The sequence below is a fragment of the Ptychodera flava genome, chromosome 9, assembly GCF_041260155.1.
Source record: "Ptychodera flava strain L36383 chromosome 9, AS_Pfla_20210202, whole genome shotgun sequence".
NCBI classification, from domain to species: domain Eukaryota; kingdom Metazoa; phylum Hemichordata; class Enteropneusta; family Ptychoderidae; genus Ptychodera; species Ptychodera flava.
In genome coordinates this window covers 3,276,828-3,296,176 of record NC_091936.1, presented here as the reverse complement: position 1 = coordinate 3,296,176, position 19,349 = coordinate 3,276,828, and the positions used below count along the sequence as shown (strand labels likewise).

General features: G+C 36.7%; 1 protein-coding gene across 1 annotated transcript; it reads right to left on the bottom strand.

Moving 5' to 3' along the window:
* Positions 1–5,623: 5,623 nt before the first annotated feature.
* On the bottom strand, positions 5,624–17,461 carry LOC139139768 (short transient receptor potential channel 4-like). The gene is made up of 10 exons (XM_070708673.1): positions 17,326–17,461; positions 16,420–16,769; positions 13,787–13,940; positions 12,142–12,338; positions 10,149–10,364; positions 8,707–9,488; positions 7,748–8,039; positions 7,337–7,510; positions 6,923–6,967; positions 5,624–6,125 (listed from the first exon to the last, which is right to left on the bottom strand). Exons 2-10 carry the CDS (start codon positions 16,543–16,545, stop codon positions 6,060–6,062), a joined length of 2,052 nt encoding a protein of 683 aa, XP_070564774.1. The 5' UTR covers positions 16,546–16,769; positions 17,326–17,461; the 3' UTR covers positions 5,624–6,059.
* Positions 17,462–19,349: the final 1,888 nt, after the last annotated feature.

The window sequence follows — 19,349 nt, the reverse complement described above, 5'->3', positions numbered from 1 at the left end:
TATGACGTTTTGATTAGAAGCATTATTAGAGTGACTAAACCAGGTGATGTGCTGGCCTTGACACTTTGGCTACACAGTCAGATTAATTATGATAACACAACCAAAACACACATTGGTTACAGTATGTTGCGTATAAGATGTGTTCAACAAAGTGATAATACAACACAAGTCATAAACTCACAGCTCCTCTTGTTGTTTATTGTGTTCTGACCATGAGGAGCTATCTCTACATGTAGAGTTGTAGACCCAGGCTCTTGCAGATGCTCCATTGAAATAGCTCAGTATAGGAGCAAATATACCCGTACAAGTCACAGATTCAGACATTCATCCATTCTGAAATGGACAAGATCAGCCATTGGGGAGATCAGTCCATTGACATATTACACACCCTGCAAACTTTGTTACCTTTGTAAATACTGACAGAGGATGTCCCTGAAATAATGTAATACATCTAACTTCTGAAAGAACGCCTGATAAAAGGGTCAATTTTTGTTCAAGTTTTGGTGTTTTCTGATGTTCAGAAAAATTACAAACAATGAGGCATTTTTGAATTTTCTTGACCAAACCATCTTTGGGAAGAGTAGACTAGGGTGTCTCATGCTAAATTAGTATGCATAAGGAGGGATGATAATATTCTCTTTTTCCTGGTGTTATGTTACGGGTATTTGTTACTGTATGTTTAGAAAAAAGATGTGTCCCATTAAAATAAACACCAGCTACATACAGATTTGCCGCTAGAGGGCGTCGTAGTGGAGAGAAAGTTATGAGTAAATTTATGCATAACAAAGTACCCATAATCTTTGAAAATACATTCTATCATTGTATCACACATTGTTCTCATCTTCAGTATCTGCAACGCACTTTATGAAGTGCACATGAAATAATAAAAGAATATGTCAAAATAAACATTTTTCAAGGATTTGATAATTTCACCAGCTGGCACAATGTCTTGTCAGCGTCTGTTTGTGCCTATTACACGTATTTTCTCCAGTTCTGCTCGGCAGTAATGAATACTTGATGGTGTAAAACAAAACAGGAGAGCAATTTTCTGAGTGTACTTAACATTATGAAAGACTTTTCCTTGAGATTAAATGATTTTCAAGCAGCACTATGTTATAATACACTGTTGAAATTTGTGCTATCAACATAACTCACACTTGTATCCATTCTGGTCACATACCAGATCCATTTTCACACCTTGGAACTTTTCTCATTCGATACTTTCAATACAATTTTTTCATTTTCGACAAATTTTCAGATATAATTGAAGTTCATGCTCGTCTAGCAGAGCTGTCCAAATGAAATATATAAAATTACATCATCGATACCTAGTTTGCGTATAAATTTCAGAAGAAATCCTAACTTACTTTCCCCCCTCTAATTTTTATTCGAGAGAGTCCGGATAATATGCTCTCAGCGGTAACCTCGGGTCATTTATGTGTAAGAGATGTGTTTGTAGGGTGTAAATGGTTGACAAGGAGGGTTTCTCCATCTGGATTTCAGATTTGGGACGAATAGGCTGACTGTTTTTGATTCTCGTGCACGTTCGTTGCAACAGGTGTTCGTAAAAAAAGGATTAGAACTATTTTTGGATAAATAAAAAGGAAAGTATTGTTTTAGTTTGTTGAAATGCTTGCTGAAAGAAAAGGTAACAAGCTATATCTCATTGCCATTTCGTCTACGCACCATAATATTCGTAGAAAACGAGGAAAATTAAACATGCAGACTCCTTTGACCTATCTTTTTACTTTGAGTTATTTCATTGAAGACGATCACCGCATGCACGGGTTACGAACTTTGATTTCCTGACAGCGCAAATGATAGTTGAATGAGGATCCTCTCTACACGGATCAAAATCAAGTTATCCAAGACGAAAATGCAGGTAAACATGATAAAGGAGGATTTTTGACGCAGATGAGAGGGCAGCAGTCTATGTTGAAGCAGAGAGGAAGCCAAAGACAGGTTGGTGAGGAGTAATTGTTTCCCGTTTTGCCAACAAGATTTGAGAAAGAAAATGGTTTCATGGGCAAAGGCATAGACAGATTATTCATGACTGTCCATTTCTTGACTGAATCGTGGATGGCGTGTGCGCATATGCCGCAGGTGCATTTTATGCACACGAGAACTCAAGTGACCCGTGAACGGGGGATTCCCTCCAAGCCGATAAACGTGGCAGTTATTTCACCCTGGCACTTGAAGTTCATATTACCGATTCTAAAGCTTCGGTATGGCGAAAACCACAAGGTTACGGTATGTTTCATAATATTAATATAATAAGACCTTTTTATATAAGTTATTACATTTTTGTAGAAAAATATACAACCTATGATACACGACTGTGTATCCATGGTTACAAAACCCCACCAAGTATCACTGCAGCTCGTCATCGTAAACCACAATCGCCCTTCACGGCAACAGCTGCACGCCTTACTGTTGTGTGTAGATTCATTTAGCGGAAAACAAAGCCCTGGCTCGCGAGGATGTGTCAGCGAAGGCTCTGCGCATGTCACGAAACAGGGAACAGCGTCGGACCCCGTGAAAAAAGTTAAATTTTCTATATTTATTTGTCATTTTCATCAGTCTGTCGTTTCGTTCCTACGTTGACCGATTTGGAACTTAAAACTTGAAAATCACTCAACCAAATATGATGGATACTGCTTGATATGTGTCCGTAGAGATTATTTTTCTCACCTGTATTCAAATTGCCATAGCATTATTTGACATCATTAATATGTTAGTTTTCGAGGACAAAATTTTCATATTTCTGATAAAAAAATCATGATCTATTCAACAATTGTCCTATAGCATTCATGTTTTGTTTATACGCTCCTGCCGATAACTTCATCATGTTTTGCAAAAATGATGATAAAATTTGCTTATGTACATTTTAAGCCAATTTTCACAGTTTAATAAAACTCCTCGTCTGTTGACTTTCTCAGCTGGTTTGTTGGATCTTGTGGATGGTTTCTTTTCACTTCTGGTTGTAGAGTTGGGTCCAGTGAATGATTTGTCGAAGGTACAAGCGGAGTAATGCCAAACCTTTGAGTATGTCCTCTCAAAACCGGAAACGGTCATGCAATATCTAGATCTCAGAAGCGCGCCCAGAAATTACTACGATGTCGGAAAACTTGGGTTTTTGTGTACCGAAGAACACAACACATATTGTACTGCTTTACAAATTCACGAATTCCTGTCCCGTATGGTAAAAGACGAGTAAATCGATCGTAATTAGTCGTAATTAAGTGTTTAATTATTTAATATCTTTAAAATATAGTCTTTCTCCGACATGTTCAAAGTATATTTAATGCAATGATTTCAGAGCACATCGCAATATTCCAACTCCTTATTATTTAGAAAGGCCCACACCAACACATTGACAGCAAAAACTAAGAAAGCATGGTTACCCATAAACTTAAATGTCAATGTGTGTTCTAGCTCACTGAAAAAGCAACAACTAGCACAAACAAAACAAACTAACACACACAAGCAAAACAAATGTTCTTTTGCAATCACAAAATTAACAAAGCGCCATAGCAGGCCTAATGTTGTCAACGCAGTTAACTTTCGCCAACAATGTATGTTAATCTCCGTCATACTGGCTTCACATACTCAACACACCGTAATTTTTTGCAGCCAATTTTAGATAACCCAATTCTGCATTCAAAACAGTACCATTTGCCATAACACAAAAATGCTGGTTGTTAATAGTCACAGGTTGTGACTAATTAATATGCTTAATGTGAAACACCGAATCTCAGAATAATTGAAATAAAAATTAAAGCAGCAAGCAACTTTTCCAGAGCCCAAGCGATTTAGCAGTCATTTAGATATACAAAAGAAGATCAAAGGTCACGGCAAATGTGTGGGACAGATTTTGGTCCCATTTTAACACATACCCATCAAAAATTGTCGTCACTCGAGCACAAATATATAGTGTAGAATTAAAGGCCCATGAGCTGCAACTCTGCGAAATTTGTCAACCATCAAGATACCTACAATTTCCTCAGATATTTATTGCAATCTACAAATTTAACGACATAGTCATTAACTATGCCTCAACGACATTTTCTTGTGGTAGAATAGGCAAGAAATTGCAGAAATTGCAGAAATTGCAGAACAGATTTTTGTTCATTTTAAATTAACCGCCACTTTCAAAATCTTGCCATATTAGGTAAAAAACGGAGAATGTTTTGTCAAAGTGGAGTGAATCCCATTCCCGTCGTTTCAGTGGGTTGCACCATGTTGTATTTGTAAAGATTCAAATTTGTACATGCACCATTCATGCTGTTTATCATGCAGTTGTATGAAGGCGGCCATATTTGGGTGTGGCACCTATTTATTATTTGTCTTACTGAAACCTCCACATGCAGTCCCACTCTGTGGATAATTATACTTGAGTAAACATCTCTCAGTAAGAACATTTCTATGAACTAATTTTAATCTAAATATAAAATCATGGAAATAATGCCAAAAGTTGCAGCTCGTGTGCCTTTGATACTGTGAAGTATTTAGGAGATAATGTAGTGCCATATGTCACCAAATACCAGGTCTTGCGCAGGCTGAGATATGCGAAAGTAGGTCATAGGTCAACCGAGATTTTGAGTAAAAATTTCGGTCCTACACTTAACCACATCCATCAAAAACCATCGCTCTAACCTTAATGTGTAGCCAGGAATTAGGTATGCATATAATTAATGAAATATAGGTTCACTTAGCATTGTAGCCAGTTTGCCAAGGTTTGCAAAAGACTGTCATCCCTTTATGACTCTCAGACACAAAATGTCAACTTTCAAGTACTTTTTAAGGGTGTAGAATGAGATATCAAATACAGTAAATAATTGGGCATCTAAAGGGTAATCCACGGGTCATCAGAAAATTACAAAAAAATGTTTGTAAAAGTATTTGGCCTTGTCCCGACCATTATCTACCAAAGAACATTCATCCGGCAAGTACTGGTCGCCTAAAATTAGATATGAACATAATTAAAGAGGTACGGCAGCTTTGATCTTGGCGGCCATTTTGCTCAATTGTTTGGAACGTAACAGTGTTAAAATTTTTGAAACACTGCATCTGAAAATACAGCATACAAATTAAAGCTCAAACACGCTTTTGGTTTTTGAGACAAAACATTTTGCAATTTTTCGACATTTTCAGCAAAGTCCAATGTGGCCGCCAAAGCGGCCAAGGTCACATGACCGCTAGCTATTTTATAGCAAATTTTAAGGAAGTGAGGGCATGCTTACATGCTTGCTTGCTATACCAAAATTTCAAATCAATCAGACCCCTAGGTCATCAGGAGAAGCCACTTTTAGGTTTTGTAAAAATCCAATATGGTCACCAGCCGACATCATGACGGAATTAACAAAGGTTAGGTGCACCGCTTCGAATTGGCCCGGATCACTGTGCCGAGTTTGAGAAGTTTCTATGCTGCAGTTTTCCAGATCTAGGTTGGCAGATAATTGGCAGAATAAGGAGAAAACCCAGAACGAAACCAATAAAGATCCAAGCCCATTGGCTTGGGGCCCTGTACCAGTTCAATCTTGTCTTTGTTTGTCTTACACTGCCTTATTTACACGCCTAAGATGTCTATAATTCTTTCCTTACAACACAATTCCAAGACATATTTCATTTTAGACAAGAAACTTTTACATCATGCTGCTCTTACTATCATATTTCGTTAGAACTTCATGAACAATCTCATCAATGAAGCAAAATAATTGTAAAAATACAACTCAAAAACTTCTTTTTAATGACAAAATGCGCATGGCATTGTAAATATTGCGCAGCAAACAGCCCTTGCTTTGACATAGCTCACTGTTCTCTGAATAAATTGTAAATAACCTTTAGGTCTTTACTACATAATTACATTGACAACACAAATACAAAATGTTTCTGTACAAAACTATAACTATGAACACGATAATATCGAGGTGTTCAATGCACTTCCAATGCGCCATTATTTTGCAATCTCTATGATAGACATTCTCACTCATGAGTATGGTGCCGTACAAATATATTTTACTTTAAGTGTGATAACGTCTCCTTGATTTCTTTTAAAATCAGACATTTCCCGTGCCGTTTTCATCTCGTTTTTTGAAATATCTGTAAAGTAGAATCTTCATAAGCTGAAAAGGCGAGTAAACAAAGACATTCTGGATATTACTATGCAGCCTTGTTTAGCTGTGATAATGCAAACATACAGAAAAGAAAATCGTCATTAATCATGATGGTGGGTTTGCCGCCTTTTCAAAATGTTCGACTCGGAGTCATTCAGATTTGTTAATTTTTCATATTGATGAAAGCAGGATATTAACCTGAATCAAGTCGGAAGAAGTAATCATTGAACAACAAATCACATTCATGTGAAAAGGAACTCGACGAGCGATGAAGCTGTTCGGTTAAACCCAACAGTAATTCGTCATACCATGGTCATATCAAACACAGCATTGTTGCCCAACGAGACGACCTAGGTCTGAGCATCACAACAAAACTGTGTCGAACTGCTTACAACATAATTTGCAAATTATGTTGTAAGCAGTTTGATGCAGTTTTGTTGCTAGTTTCCGTCTCGAAGCGTAATAATTTCAACTACTGTTACACTTTCAAGGCATAGTGTTATTTTCATATTTTTCAAAGACGGAAAATTAGGCAGATGCACGCATGCGCTGACAATTGCTTTGTAGTAATTCTCAGAGAATGCATACGTATTGATTCATGTACCTAGTGTGTAGCCCTCATTCCGAATGTACTTTTACTTTTAAAACTTGAAATGAGGGCTCGACACAAAATAGACTAATCTATTGGCACTCGCTTCTTTACTCTCTATTAACATTTCAACCTAATGTGAATCTCAATATTAGATAGGAACGGGATACTGCGTGTAATTGTTTAGTTTTATGCGGTAAGCGAATGAAACACCTACCGTGTCGTAAGGCAGTTTCTTCTTTGAAAATTTCTGTGATTGCTCCTATGGACGGAAATGAAGTGTACACGATAAATCAAACACAGAGAGAGAGAGAGAGAGAGAGAGAGAGAGAGAGAGAGAGAGAGAGAGAGAGAGAGAGAGAGAGAGAGAGAGAGAGAGAGAGAGAGAGAGAGAATATATATATTGTTGAATTATAAAACAAGAAGTCTCTAGTGGAATATGGAATGGATTAAACACTCTGCCACTTGTTATTTCGTATAAAAGAATGTTGACGCTTTTCTCACGTACGATGTTTTGTGTAATTATTAGAATGTCTCCAAGTACATATTAAGAGAGCGATAACATGTACAGATCACAGTATGCCTAAAAATGACCACACAAAATTAAAAGTTATTAATGAAACTTTCATACCTCATCAATGACCCGTATTGCACTGCCACGGCGCCGTTCAATGTGTTGTAAAATACAATACCATGGCCATGCAATCAGATTGTATGGCGATGGTAAATTCCACTTGATTCCACTGTCAATGTACGTCATCATATGACGTACTCGTTCAAATCTCCAATCACATTCTATTCCTTCCTGGGCAACCCATTGCGTGTGACGTCATCCAAACAGAAATAAGTCACCAGAAAAGAAATTAGTATTATGTAAAGATGAACCTTTGCTAAATTCGATTATTGTTCACCTAGATTAATAAACTGTATTGATAATGATATTGAACTATCATGTGTTCTTTGTTAACAATGATAAAAACACAGTGGCTAGATTTCAATCGGTACCTGTTAGTAATGTTAAGTATAGTTAGCACTCACTCACCTGTATCCGTGTGTATGTGTCAGACATCATAGCGATGAATAAATTCAACAACACAATGAATATTAATGTGCTGTTTGCCCAATAGAGAAGGATGCCTGATGTTTGGATGACAAAATAATCATTTGGTGACAATAATGGTTCGTTATCTGCTGTCGTATTCTCCAACTGTATGGGATGTTTTAATGGATGTAATTCGGCGTGGACAGAGGCGGATGCATTTGTTATGACAAGGGGGTCAATGTTCTGAATTCCATACAGCGTCCATATTATCCTCTCTGCAGTACTTTTAAAACTAAAATAGAATGAAAATAAAACAGATTTCCTTTTTTGAGGTATTCTTGAGGGCGGCAATTCAAAATGTGAAAGACATTTTGCACATATTAAAGCGGCGATATAGTGTTCTGTAGACAAATTTTAAAAGGGAGCTCACTTGTCAATTCCACTGATAACATAATCCATGATTTCAGCCCTTTGTGCACTTTCATATCGCGAAAAAAGTAACTTTATGTTTACTACAGTCGAGTCAGGGCTTATTTGGAATCACTGATCAGTCGAGGTTACTGTAATTGAAAAGAACTACGTAATCCAACATCAAATTTTATACCACCTTTAAAATTACAAACCAAAGACTTCAAGGAAAAACGAATAAAACCAAAACGAAGGGTTTGACAACTGTTTTGGGTAACGTCGTGCTGTCTTCGTCAAAACTTCTATGACTGAACCTGTTGTAAGTTTGCAGAGTGGGCAAAGTACGAAGGACTTGTATCATGACCTCCATTTCAGAATTAGGTGAGGGTCATGACCCCGAAATTGAGCTAGTTTTATATTATTTAACGAGCAATGCATATGTCCATTGTCCGATAAATTTCCTTTACCCCCGATTATCTTACTAACACAAAGACATAAGACGGAAAATGGAAGAAGTAATATTTTTAAAATTAAATAACACATTGTCTTACCTATATACTTTTGAATCACTATAATCAACTTCGTAATAAAAGATGTACAGAGTTGCTGCAAAGGACAATCCGACGATGACAAATACGATAAAGAAACGAGTTACATCTGGTATCATTTTCTTGAATGAAATAATCAGTTTTCCGAGAAACGTCTCGTTCTGCAGTAATTTCAAAACAAGACTAACACCAATAATTATACTCAGAGCAAGTAACCAGCGTGTTCTCACCGTAGAAAGACCAATGATGCCGAAAAACGCTAGAGTGCTCTCAACATACATTGCTACATTTATGAGATACCAAATTATAATCATTACGTTAGATAGCTGCGAGAAATGCTTCCTGAAACCTTTATAGATGATCGTGCGCGTTACTTGGAGACATGACCCTAACACCCATAGCACATGATACACGAGTGGTATGTAAATCAGGATGACGTAATCACCTTGATTGTGAACCTTGGCAACCCACTGCTGATATGTTATTTCAGGGATGAGTAAAATGATGGAAACGTAGAGATGAATGACGAGGAAAGTTAGATAAGACAGCTGGTGAATGTAAGACGTTATGATCGGGCAAAAGACAACCTCAGCCAATCTGCAATAAGGCCACAAGATACAGATCAGCGCAACTACAGGCTGCAGGAGAAAAAACGAAAACAAAAAACAGATAATTTTCATGAATTTTCTCCATCCAAGTGCGAATTTTTGATCATGTTTCGTTGATCCAGATTTCCTCGTCCATTCTCGCAATATTATTTGTTGACATTTTTCGTCAGCAACAAACTGAAAAGAAGCAAGACTAATGAATAAAAGATGAGAAAAAATTAGAGTGACTGCAATTCTTTCATAATTGTATGTGTTGTAGATTACAGTGAGCAGACAAGAACAGTAATGAGAAGAATGAGTGTTCTCATTTTTACTTTCATGAAACACACCCAGTAGAAATAGACTATAGTTTTGGATTTCATCAAGTTCATTTCTTTGCTACAAATCTCAGCATTCAGAAGAGTATGAGACTAATTAAGAGTGAAGTATTGTCATTTTAGTTTCTGTCTACATTTCCAAAACTGTCATTTGCAACTGATTCAGATATAGGAAGAAAAAAGTGGTTTGTTGACCAAGCGCTCGAAAAACCTGCTGAGTCAGCATTTAGTTCATACGACCTGCTTATCCTGAAATTTGGTAGCGTCAATGGAATTAGCCACTGCTGCTGCGTACCTGTAAGTCGTCAAATCCTATTTTGTATGCGATGCTTACATTGTCTTCTCTAAAACGCCAAAAAATTGAAATAAGTGGAAACAAATCCACGTGCAGTTGAATGTACATTTTAGATTGGAACTCCTCAACACAGAATAACTTTGCTGCCTCTGTCACAACGCTTACGTACACAATATAATCAATAACATCAGGAAAGTTTGATCTTCTGTAAGATTGTATACATACGGTTCTATGTTCCGTTTCTATTGCCTTGCTTAGATTCATCCATTTCTCACGCTCTTGTCCAAAACAACAGTCGGCGTTGGCCCGCCCTCCACAACACCGTGCACAACATTGTGATCGTCCATGTAACAACACAGCTATTTCAGACAGACTGTCACAACAATTCAATATATCAACAGCGAATTGTTCAACCTTGTCACGGAGTCGTTTATAGTCATGCTAGATGGAGGCAAAATATGTATTTGATAATTATCATATCATACATAGCATTATGATGTATTAGGCTACTCATTCGGTAAAAAATGGGGTTTTTTTTATATCATCCTTTTATTATGTAAGTGCCACACAATCCATTATGCAATAAATTCACACGAAGATGTTAAATATAATGTTCATAATACCTTTAACGATAATGTTCAGATATCTTGAAAGCATGATTATACCAGACCTAGAGGAGGCGTCTTGCGCTCCAAAAAAGCGTTTATTGCACATTGCAAATGTTTTAAAGAGCCGCTCCTATAAGCAAACTTTAGGGAGCCGTCATTATTATGGCCCGTAGGGGGGTTCGGAGGAATTTCGTCGGAAACTCCGAAATTTCCAGTAACCCCCTTTGCCAACCATGATGAATTTGAGTAACCCCTCCTCTCTAACTGTGAAATTTTGACTGAAACCCCCCCCCCCCAACTTAGAAGAGTGAAATACCGATACATGTATTTGTTAACTTTACAAAAATACAGCAATATTAAATACCTTTCAAATCCTGCTGTACCTAATCGCTAGATTAGTATCGGTTATCTCATGACGGTTGAAAAAGGTGAGACCAACAAAATGAAATTCAAAGTGATAACAAAATACAGATATAAAAGCCCACGCTATAACAAGTATCCAATCATGTAATATTGTTTAATTTGGATGAGTATCATGATAAGTTTTTCACCAGGATATCTGACTGGGCAGAATTTGAAAGTACAGGGGGAGAAAACGCAAGAGGCTGAGGGGGAAATTGTCGGAGGGGGTGCCCTATCTTGCGCGGAAAATTTTGAGAAACTGTGTGCAATGGTGCAGTCTGCAATCTAAGAGGTGTTTTAATTTGCTCTTTTACCAAGTTAAACTGTTGGAACATCCCAAGGGGGAGAGCACAAGGGTGGCGCCCCCTCTCGCATGGTAAATTTCGAGAACTTGATGTGTGTGATGGTACAATCTGAGGTGTTTCAATTGATTTTGCAATAAAATTGCTTGAAAATGACTTTGAACACTGTATTTTTATGATATTTTTGCATGATTAGTGTTTGAGTCACAATATTCAGCAACCAATCAATGACCATACATTTTGTAAAAAACAGTTCTCAGTTTGCCAGAGATTGAAGACCAAAGAATATGCTGGAATGCAAAATGTATGACCATCTGGTGTCATTTCTCAATCTGCTAGCTTCTAATGAAAAGCCTGAAGTCAATGAAAATATCACAATAGTTTAGTTTTGTCGTAGATCCTTTGAAAAAATTGATTAATTGTCGTGTGCAATGGTGCAGCCTGGTGCAATCTGAGAGGTGTTTTCAATTTGTTTTTAACCAGTGAAACTGTCAGAACATCCCAAGAGGGAGAGCACGACAGGGGGTGTCCCCCTCTCGCACCAAAATTTTGTTTTAGAAATTGATATGTGCAATGGTGCAATTTGAGAGGTGTTTCAATTAATTTTGCACCAAAAATTGAGTAACTCTCCTTCTTCCTCTCCACATTTTGAGCAACCCCTTGACGTTTTCAATTTTTTGAGTGACCCCATCACATTCCTCCGACCCCCAGGACGTAAATAGTGACGGCTCCCTTAGTATTACTGAAACATCTTCGTTTAGCCGCTCACTTGTCGTTACGTATGCATGTGTACGTGACATCCAATGGTGGCAATACAACAACAACAACAACCAAGGCCGCAGACGACTACCATATTTATCATTTTTAGCAAATCTTGGAACTGAAAACTACAGAACTAAATTTTACCATATAAAAGCCTTCAATCTTGCTGTCAGAGTAATTTTTCTGAAGTTCCACCCGCAGCTGAAACGCTTCCATGAGAATGTCCTCGCTGTTCAATGCTATGTAAGCTATGCTTGATCTGGCTTCATAGCACTTCAATCTCTGAAAACTCAAGACGACATCTTCATAGTCTTCGTAGTAGTCCATCCGTTCATATTTCTCTGTTGATGTATTTTAAATGACGACATAAGTTTGGTAACTTAGCAATAGGTGTGTTGGTTGTTTTAGTAACATAAGATTTGTCATCGGTGTTACTGCTAAACGCTTCATCTTTGATATTAGATTTGACTTTCATATTTCTTTGACTTCAATGAAGCCGGAAATTACAATTTCTTGAAGATTGAAAATAAGACGATTCTAACTTCAGTCCATCAAGCTCTCAATGTTGCCTTTTTGAGTTGTGTGTAAATAGACAGATGATTGGCGGGAAAAATAACTTTATACGGATGTAACTGACGCTTTAAAATACGTTTAACACGATTGGAACTAATTTGGGAAAATTGGATGAGAGTAATTATTAGGAAAATGTAACGAAATCGAATTTTTTACAGCTGAAATGTTACAAAATGATAAAATAGTGTGAAATTTGAAATATTGTTCTCATCGGACAAAACAACGAAGACACAACGATTATTGCATACCTCTTTCATCGGATTCATTTTTATGAAAATTAGTTCATTTTTGTGTAAATGTACTGAAAAAATGAGACAAAATGCTTAAAATTTCTCTAATTGACGAATTTGAGTCAGGGCACTTTTGAAATGCCCCTGACTTTTTCATGAATTTAAGGCTTCATAAACATAAAATTGAGTCAGGGCACATTTTAAAAGACCCTGACTGACTTAACTGTAAACCAATCGAAAAGCTTCATTTTGGTCGAGGAAAAATGACAAACTGACATTATTACTAGTGTTTCAGTAATGAAGAAACTACAGACAAACTCTCATATTTTCATTCAAATGTGAATATTGTTCATATGTTTTGAACAATATTGCATTAGATACTATCATGCACCGATTCTTACTCATAAGATTTCAACAGCATCGTAAATTGTGTATAAAATTTTAAAGATGGTAAGCAAATATGGTGTAAAATTAGAAAATTTTCTAAAATTCTTGAGAAATTCTGCCAATCCAATTATCCCAATTTAGTTCCAATCGTGTTGTTTATATTGATAATTTTTGGCATGCCACCAATATAATAATATCTCTTCGACATTATATTGCAAAATTTTAATAATTTCTCCTGCAATGAATTCAATCATTGAGTAAAATAGTCAAAGTAAAATAGTCGGCGGATTTGGAAAGTGAAACAAACACTGCCTCGTGTTTTCTTGGATGTTGACTCTGTGACCGTCAAATTTCCTTCCAGCTTTTCAGAGAGCGACAAAAACACGCGTCGATTAATCACCTTTGAAAGTTGTAAGTCGGAAGTAATTGCGACAGATTTTGCGGCTGCATTTTTTGAACACACACACGCGCACGCGCGCGCGCACGCACAATCATCAAAAACAATAAAAGCGGAAATGCCTATTTCGAGGAACAATTATGTTTTTCTGGCTCTAGAAATGAACCCATAACCGAAGGTATAATGATATGATTTTACATACCACGCAAAGAGACTGATTTTGTCAAGGGAGTGGCATTGTATCTGAGTAATAAGTCGATCATGTGAATATTGTCCTTCTCAGCGGCTACGTGCAGTGGAGTGACCAAGTGATGGCGCCATAACCATTCATAGTTTACATCGAGTCCAGGTGTGTTCTTTAGGAGGAAAGAGATTTACAAAATATTTACAGTGTAAAGGAGCATAAATACACAATATGCAAATGACGTATATTAATGTCACGTATCATGATTCACATTATTACCAGTCGCCAATGACCGCCAGCGAGGTGCAGTTGATGCTCGGCCGGTGTCCATAAATCATGACCACTGTTTTAATGAGAGACGGATAAAACTGGAGCAGTTACAAATAGTACTGAAAAGGCTTATCATGCAGCGTGGTAACGCCTTGTAACATTTATATGTTTGCACTGACTATAACCAGAGCAGGCGTTCTAATTCACTAGCTTGCTAGTGATCCTTCACCTAAATGTGATAGTTCTGTCTTCATCTAAGTCAAACAATACTGCCTTCATACTGTTTCATCATACTGCTATATTTGATGTTCGACAACAGCACACTATTCTTTACAAGTTTAACAATAGACAAGCATACATTGTAGTATGCTTAGAGGAAAGGGCAGCTGTCCTTTTCGATTTGGAAATTGAAATCAGGGTTTGGTCGTTCGATGACCAGCTTCTCCGCGATGAATAATATTTATAGCTTCAGCAAAACATATACTTAAATCAAGTGTTGGTGCCAACAACAATAATGTGCTCGGTTATCCATTGTAAAAATGTCAACAGGATTTAAATGTAAATAGTACTGTTTTTAATTGATGCTAATGATTACGCTTTTTCGCATTGCATGTATGTTCTTGTTAAACACTCAGACTGAGATGCCTTGCCTCGAATTCAATTAATTTTACATCAGCTTTTGGTCAAAAACATTTGGCCTAAATCATGTGTACGACAGGCTAATAATAACACGTCATTTATAGGACGGTATTGTGGCCCCATTAGCTTATCATTATCATGAAGGTAGGAAGGGACTGCCATGTCATTATTAATAGATATTATGCGAAATGCAGGGTGTTATTGTTAGTGCACTGAGATTATGCCTTGATTGTGTTTTGGTGCATGTCAGATGTCGGTGAAATACTGAAAGGTGGATTCATGGATTTGAATAAAAGAAGTGATTTTATTTGAAGAAGAAAAGCTGATAAATGATCGATAATTTGGAAGAAAGTCAACAGCCTTTCCTACCGAGATGATTTTTATTTCCCTCTGAGCTGAATTTTGTTTCCCTATGCATCTCCTCTCTCCTCTCTCAGAGCAATCTTTGTTTGAAATGTATACAAGCAATCATACACGTTTTCACAGCTTCTCTAAAACATTACGATACCTCAAACGCGTTGGACCATAGATGTTTGTTTTGCCGATCTAGATTATTTCTGTTCCTGTTTGTCTTTCAAATCTATGTTTTAATATTGAACTACATGAAACTCAGTAATTTGGTTGTTGTTGTTGTTGTTGTTGTTGTTATTTGTGTTATTATTATATCCATTAATATTGAAGAACGCTGATTTTTTCGCTGTTGTTTCAATCATATTGTAAATTTGGTTTCCATAGCTGGAATACAGGATCAAATGTTTAACTCTTTCCTATATGAGCCTGAATAAGTGTAACGGTCGGCCCTGTAGTCAATAACTGCCTATACAGTACTTCCAACTGATCAAGTGCAATCATGGCAGTTTTCATTTACATTTATTTGCAGTGACATCGATATGATTGCACCGACACAAACAACAAACATTAGTGTACTGCTCCCGTAATTCTATTTTACCAGCAAATAAAAACATAAACAAGAGCCAGATTATGGAGTCCCCCGTGGTGGTAGAACACGGAATAGGCATACAGACAAACAAATGTACAGAGAGAGAGAGAGAGAGAGAGAGAGAGAGAGAGAGAGAGAGAGAGAGAGAGAGAGAGAGAGAGAGAGAGAGTTGCTATGACCAATTTACACGGATGCCTTTCATTAGACTTTACGGCAGCTTAGCTAAAAAGGACTGTTGATGGAGCAACTGTAATAAAAATACATTTAACTGATGAAGTTTACTTTTTTGTTGAACGTGTGATCTCATCCTCAAGACATTTATTTGTATGTGCGTGTTATTATATCATAGCAGTATATTGATGGCGCAAGTACAGCGATCTGATTGGTTGTAATGTGATTCGCGAGCTCTTAGCTGAAGAAAAACTATTTTTTGAGGTTTCATAACAGTATTTCAATATAGTGTTATTATATAATAGCAATAATCTAAGCGATGGTATACCACTGGGTTTTGACTGGTTTACCTCATGTATGCACGAAAGATAGCGAGTGCATATATGGAGTGAATTGGTCAAAATCTCGTGGTATACCGTCGCCGGGTATGGTTTATGTTTTATATCTAGACTGTCTAGATGTCCCCTGGAAACAACAATGTGTAAGTTTTGGATTATAAGGCGTCCTTAACGGCGTATCCGACGGAAATTACATGTATACCATGTTCTCGTGCGTTGAAGTCGTTCGTCTGGATTTTCGTTATTTGCATTGCACCACCATTCACAATCGGGATCAATTCTGTTGTGTTTACCTTGATATAATCCGAGACAGCTTTCACATCTCCGAGTTCCACCAACTCAAGTAGTTTGACTTCACGTGGTTTCGTCTTTCTCAGCTCAAACTGTCCAATGTATTTACTGGAACCGTCTAGTGTCATATCGTCAAACCAAATATATCGTCATACTTTCTGTTTATAGTGACGTCAACAGCATTGCGAGGATGGCGTTCCAAGTTTCCGTTCATCATTCTTTCATTTTTAAACAAAAAAGCGTTGCCTTTCTCTTTTCGTCTTATTATAAATGTATCCATTGTAACCTGCGATGAAATCCCGCATGTGAATTCCTAGCAGCACATATCATACCATAATATCCACGCCTTTGCCTGTAAACAAATTATCTCAGTATGAATGGGTTCATAAAATACAGTTGGGGTTTCAGAAAATTGGAAAAATTGAATTTTTTTGTATTTCACGGTATACGTGATACATTGGGTAAAGTTTCTATCTTCAGAAAACGTCACGCTGGCTTAATACGATAGAGTCAACTATTTGTAACCGAGGATGAAAATTCTGTCCCAAGTCTTGTAAGAGATCTGTAACAAGTCTTAAGACTGAATATTTCATAAAGTGAAACAGAAGGATTGTGGCGTCACAGAAAGACCCTAGAAGAAGCAAAATGTACAGAGGAAAATTATAGAATTTGAAGAGATGACGTCATAAGAAAGTGAATTATTTCGTCAGATTATTGAACTTTTGAAAGCCAATGAAGATAGGCTACGGAGGTGAACCTTCAGTGCTCAATGAACACAAGTCTGTGTAGTGGAGAGCGACAATGACGCACTTCTATTTGAAGGAAGACAATATATAGTACATTTTGACTTATACTGAGCAACTCACAATCGTCAAAATTGTGAAATGGTATAAGGTGTACTTGCTCACCAGGTGATACACTCAGTACAATCCGTCGGAGAAATCCATGAATCCTGTCCAACGAAAAGAAACAGCACTAAATCTCCCTCACGTTGGCGCGCTCAATCTGACTGTTTAATCCATACATACATTTGCATTCAGCTCCACGTCATCATTTAATAACATCAAAGGGCAAAGTTCATACGTTTTTTTATATATATCAGCTTACAGGTAAAAATTAAAAACTGCCATTATAACATGCATGCCGATGCGAAGAGCTTTAAATTTCACCCTATATCTTAGATTTATAAAGACTTATATTTATTATCTAATTGAAATGAATCTAGAGTAAGATTAAAAAATATAGAATAATGTCGGTCGCTGTGGTTTATCTCCACATTTTTGTTAGGCCGGGTAAAAAAACAATAAATGACATAAAAACCAAATCAAATATATATTACCTTTAATGACATTATAATGGCGTTACAGATATAACAGAGCAATTAGCAGACTTGAGGAGGGTTGCACTTTAAGCGATAAATATTGAATTACTCACTAAGTTAGACTTAGGTCTTGTTTATGCAAATTTATGCAAATATCGACAAATATCAAATTAGAGCGTACCAACTGTTTGATTTGTCATTAGTAAAAGTGAAAGACTCCTAACTGTTCACACACCATTCACAGAAACACTTATGTTACTTATGTTACACTTATGTTACTAAACTTCACTCCCCAAACTTTGATTCCTGACCAGCAATATGACTCTTTCTTTAGAATTTCTTACTACAGAATTTATCAGAAAAATGGAAAATGTTCTCTAGATGTTTGCCTTGTGTGAATTTCCGCCTAAAATTATTTCGAAGAGCTTTGAAAATTTGGAAATATAAACGATGAAGATCGTTATAGATGGCCAAGCAGTGCCTCTTCTCGTCTTCAATTTATGTCAGACGTTCAATAAAAGGCAGCCAAGACAACCCCGTTCACGGGCACTCCATAATGTTTAATACAGTGATTAAAATATCGTTCTGTTATGTCAATAGTGTGATTATTTTGATCACATTATCTTTTTTTAATCTGTAGCTGACTACTTATTTACTTAATACATGTTACGTAAATAAATGACATGACATGTGTCACTTGTTGTTTAGCATCGTGGTCTCATTGATAGCGTGTTTTCAAAAGACAAGCCCTGGAATGAATTATTTTCCTTTGAATTGGTGTTTCGTAGACGACTCAATAGGGCTACCGTATATTATTTCATCGTGGTCTCATTGATAGCGTGTTTTCAAAAGACAAACCCTGGAATGAATTATTTTCCTTTGAATTGGTGTTTCGTAGACGACTCAATAAGGCTATATAATTTCATAATGCCTTTCAAGCTCTGCATATAAATAAAAATTTGTGTGTGTGATATTTTAATGGCAATGCAAAAGTGCAGATGTTCTCCACCCTGCCATCTGAGTTTGTGAAATACAAACACAAATGTGGCAATGAAAATTAAACATAACTGTTTGTCTCAGTAGTTTCCTTTCACTTAAACCATTTTGATCCTAAATTTCCATGGAAATCATCTGAACAGATGCTGCAGTAGCCATTACACTTCAATAAAATTTTTGGACAATGATGTTAACATCGACGTTTTAGGATTCTCTGTTTCTAGTCATGTGGCAAAGTTATTCCTGCCTTCACCATGACCTTTTTTCCTTGTCACGGTTCATGACCTTCGCTAAAAAATCACATATTGTTTCATAGACGTAAGTGAAATTGAATCAACGCGATGAATTCGATGAAAATTCATTTAAGAAGTAGTTTCTGAAAACTTGGATAAGTGGTTTAGGAAAACGATGGAAACTTTCGTCACATCAAGAAATGTCTTTCCATCGCCAAATAAAGTATAGCTAAGTCACTTCATACAAATGCAATGATATAATGTTCATATCATTGATATGTATAATGACAATTTCAATACGATTCATGACATAATGTTTCAACATTTCTCAGTACAGCCCCGATAGCACACATGGCATCTCGCATTTATCAAAGATACGACA